Source organism: Parus major, unplaced genomic scaffold (genome assembly GCF_001522545.3).
Source record: "Parus major isolate Abel unplaced genomic scaffold, Parus_major1.1 Scaffold512, whole genome shotgun sequence".
Lineage (NCBI taxonomy): Eukaryota > Metazoa > Chordata > Aves > Passeriformes > Paridae > Parus > Parus major.
In genome coordinates this window covers 10,819-14,695 of record NW_015379401.1, presented here as the reverse complement: position 1 = coordinate 14,695, position 3,877 = coordinate 10,819, and the positions used below count along the sequence as shown (strand labels likewise).

At 65.8% G+C, this 3,877-nt stretch overlaps 1 protein-coding gene across 1 annotated transcript; it reads right to left on the bottom strand.

The window, feature by feature from the left end:
* Window positions 1-6: 6 nt before the first annotated feature.
* On the bottom strand, window positions 7-3,363 carry NANOS3 (nanos C2HC-type zinc finger 3). The gene is made up of 2 exons (XM_015616571.1): window positions 1,168-3,363; window positions 7-93 (listed from the first exon to the last, which is right to left on the bottom strand). The coding sequence occupies exon 1, from the start codon at window positions 2,314-2,316 to the stop codon at window positions 1,201-1,203; it is 1,116 nt and encodes a 371-aa protein (XP_015472057.1). The 5' UTR covers window positions 2,317-3,363; the 3' UTR covers window positions 7-93; window positions 1,168-1,200.
* Between the last annotated feature and the right edge of the window lie 514 nt (window positions 3,364-3,877).

Below are 3,877 nucleotides of genomic sequence, written 5' to 3'. Positions count from 1 at the left end.
GGCTGGAGCGGCTCTTGCAGGGTCCCACGGTGTCAGGAGGTGGCACAGCGTCACAGGCCGGGAAGCACCGAGCCGTGGGCTCTGAGGAAGTCCCTGGAAGAGAAAGCAGGAGAGGCAGGAGCACTGGGAAACACCAGCACACGCCCCGTGGTTAGTGCCAAACTCCTGATGGGGTTCCTTGCAGGAATCCCATCCTGGATAAATCCAGGCTCCAAGCATGACTCCTTCCTTATGTCACCTGTTTCCCAGGTGCCTCCTCCTCCTCCTCCTCCTTCCTTTAGCTCTGGCTCATTGCTGAGATTCCCTCATGGGAATCCTGTTCCTGGCTAAATCCAGCCTTGGATCCAAAAAACCTGCATGGGGACATGGAGTCTTCCGTGCTTTGGCTACTTCCCAGTGTTACCTGCCACCTGTTTGGTGCCCTCCTTTGGGTAGCTGCGATTCCCTGACCAGATTCCTCATGGGAACCTGGCCAAACGCAGGCTTGGGTGCAGCACAAACACCGTGGCACCACAGAGACACCACAAACCCTGCAGGGGCATCCTCCACTCCCAATTCCACCCCACCACTCCTCACAGCAACCCCAGCCCCGGCCGAGCCCAGCTTTGGATGTGCCACATCTGCCATGGGATGTGCCACATCTGCCATGGGATGTGCCACATCTGCCGTGGGACGTGCCACATGTGCCATGGGATGTGCCACATCTGCCGTGGGATGTGCCACATGTGCCGTGGGACGTGCCACATGTGCCATGGGATGTGCCACATGTGCCGTGGGATGTGCCACATGTGCCACATGTGCCGTGGGATGTGCCACATCTGCCATGAGATGTGCCACATGTGCCGTGGGATGTGCCACATCTGCCGTGGGACGTGCCACATGTGCTGTGGGATGTGCCACATGTGCTGTGGGATGTGCCACATGTGCCACATGTGCCGTGGGATGTGCCACATCTGCCGTGGGATGTGCCACATCTGCCGTGGGACGTGCCACATGTGCTGTGGGACGTGCCACATCTGCCATGGGATGTGCCACATCTGCCGTGGGATGTGCCACATCTGCCGTGGGACGTGCCACATGTGCCGTGGGATGTGCCACATCTGCCGTGTGTGCCGTGGGATGTGCCACATGTGCCGTGGGATGTGCCACACCACAGCCCGCGGGTACCTGCAGGGGGACGCGGGATCCTCCATCTCTCGGCTACATCCAGCTGTTCTTCTGCCTCCTCCTGGCGCTGCTGGAGCGCAGCGGGCGGGAGTAGACGGAGGTGTAGCCTCGGTGTGTGCGGGGACAGAAGCGACGGGTGTGGGCCTGGTCCTGCGTGGCCCCGCACTGCGGGCAGACGTAGCTGCGGAGCACCGGGCACTGCAGGCGGCCCTGCGCGTCCCGCAGCCTGTGGCTCCGGTACACGCCCGGGGACTCCCCGTTGTGCTGGCAGAACGAGCACAAAGTCAGCTCAGAAGGTGGGGCCGGACCGGAGCTCGGAGCCGGCCCGGAACTCGGAGCTGGACCGGAGCGCGGAGCCGGTCTGGAGCTCGGAGCTGGACCGGAGCGCGGAGGCGGTCCGGTACTCGGAGCCGGTCCTGCACATGGAGCCGGTCTGGAACTCGGAGGTGGCCCGGAGCGCGGAGCCGGTCCGGTACTCGGAGCCGGTCCTGCACATGGAGCCGGTCTGGAAGTCGGAGCAGGTCTGGAGCTCGGAACCGGTCCGGAGCTCGGAGCCGATTCGGTGCTCGGAGGCGGTCCGGTGCTCGGAGCCGGTCCTGCACATGGAGCCGACCCGGAGCGCGGAGGCGGTCCGGAGCTCGGAGCCGGTCCGGTACTCGGAGGCGGTCCGGTGCTCGGAGGCGGTCCGGAGCTCGGAGCCGGTCCTGCACATGGAGCCGGTCCGGAGCGCGGACCCGGTCCGGAGCTCGGAGCCGGGGGACGCGTGGTCATCATGGCCGCCAGCCCAAAGTAGTCCCGCCACATGTGGAAGTGGCCCGCGGGTCCCGCGCGAGGCAGCGGGATGGGGATCCCAGTGCTCCCAGTGCTCCCAGTGCTCCCAGGGCCGCGTGGGGTGGGATACCACAGGCTTCTCGTGTCTCCAGAGCGAGGTGCCTCCGGTGTGGCTCGGGGACGGGGGCCAGCTCTGGCAGCACCGCCGCTCGCCGCAGAGCGCCCCTCGGGATGTGGCTCCCCGCTCCAGATGCTCCTGATGTCCCCGGGGCTCCAGGTGTGGCGTGGGGCTGGTTCGGCCACTGTTCCTGGTGGTGTGGGGCCGGACACCGTGGTGCTCTCCCAGTGCTCCCAGCCTCCCGGTTCGGGCCTGGACATAGCTCCGCTTGCTCGGTGTCACTTCCTCAGGCCACCCGAGTGGCCACCAGAGATCCCGCGGGTGTCCGCGCTGACCCCTTCCCAGGAGAAGGTGAGAGTCCAGTGAGAGTCCAGTTAAACGGGACGCATTTTGGCCTTGGCGTCAATGACCACAATCAACCTGTAAATCACCGTGAATAAACCACTCCCCGCCCTGCGGCATAACGGCAATTCCGGGAGTACCGGCATTTTAGGGGAAAATCACACAATTTTGGGTGCTTCAGAAAGCTCCAGAACTGAATGGCCCACTCGGGTGCAGGGACCCCCTGGCTGCTCCTGCCGGGGGAAATCCATGGGTTCGGGAAATTCCTGCCTGGTGAGGGGTCACCAGGATCCCCGGGATGCTCCAGGGGGCCACAGGATAAACTCGAAGGTCGGTGCTTTTACCCCAAACTCACCCAAACTACGGCGCTGGGATTCACTGGCAGGATTTGGGCTCTGACGCTGTCCCCCATCCCCTGCTGGGACAGGGGATCCAACTCTGTCCTCCATCCCCCAGGAGCCAGGATCCAGCTCCATCTCCCCCCGGAATCTGGGATCTGGTCTCATCCTTTTTCTCTGGCAGGATCCAGGATCTGTCCCTGTTCTCCTTCCTGTGGGGATCCCGCCTCATCCTCCATGGCCCGGCGGCTCAGGGACCCAGACCTATTGTCCATCTCCGGGCGGGGTCCGAGCCTGCTGCAGGCATTGTCTCACCCGGGATCCCTCGGGAATCCCGCCGGGATTCCTCCCTAACGAGGCACCGAGGCACCGCATCCAAGGCTAATTCACACCAGAGCCAATCCCAGCGAACCCCAACACCTTCCCAGGAGCCAGCGCAGCCCCAGTGGAGCAGGAAAACCCTTCTGGAGTGAGAAATGGGGAAAAGGGAATAAACTGGGGGGGCCGGTGGTCACTGACCAGCTGAACCCCAATTCCCCCGAATTTGAGCCCAAAGCGGCTTTTGTCCCGGGACGCTCCGGGACTGGAGAAAGTGACACCCCCCCGGTGTGTGTGGGGTGTCCGCAGGTGTCCCCAGGTGTCCCCAGGTGTCCCCCCCGCTCTGCTGAGCGCACCCCGCCATTGGCGGCCGGCGCCTCCTCCCGGGCCCGGCCCGCCCCGCTCAGCCCCGCCCGCTGCAAGGCGCCGTTAACCCCTGCGAGCCCGGCCGGAGCCTCGGGAGGGGGGGTCTGGAGCCGGTCTGGAGAGCGGAGCCCCGTATTCCCCATGCCGGAGCCCAACCAGCGCCCCCCGGGATAGCTGGGGAGCGGGGGCTCGGTGGCGCGGCAGTCTGGCACGGTGCGAGCGGGGAAACTGAGGCACGGGCCGGCAGGAGCCGCTCGTGGAACGTGCGGTAGCACACGGCGGCACGTGAGCTCCGCCGCTTTGTCCCGGGGCCGTCCCGGCGCCACCGCCGTGGTGGTCCCGTTGCGCCGTCCTGGCGGTCCCGGAGGTCCAGATGGTCCCTGAGCCTGTCCCGGGGGTCCCGGCGGCCCCTCCCGGTGGTCGCGGCGGTGCCACAGCCCCCGGGCCGGCCCCGCCC

Excerpts from the sequence above, each read along its gene's own strand:
- NANOS3 (XM_015616571.1), bottom strand. The coding sequence starts at position 2,316 with ATGTCCAGGCCCGAACCGGGAGGCTGGGAGCACTGGGAGAGCACCACG.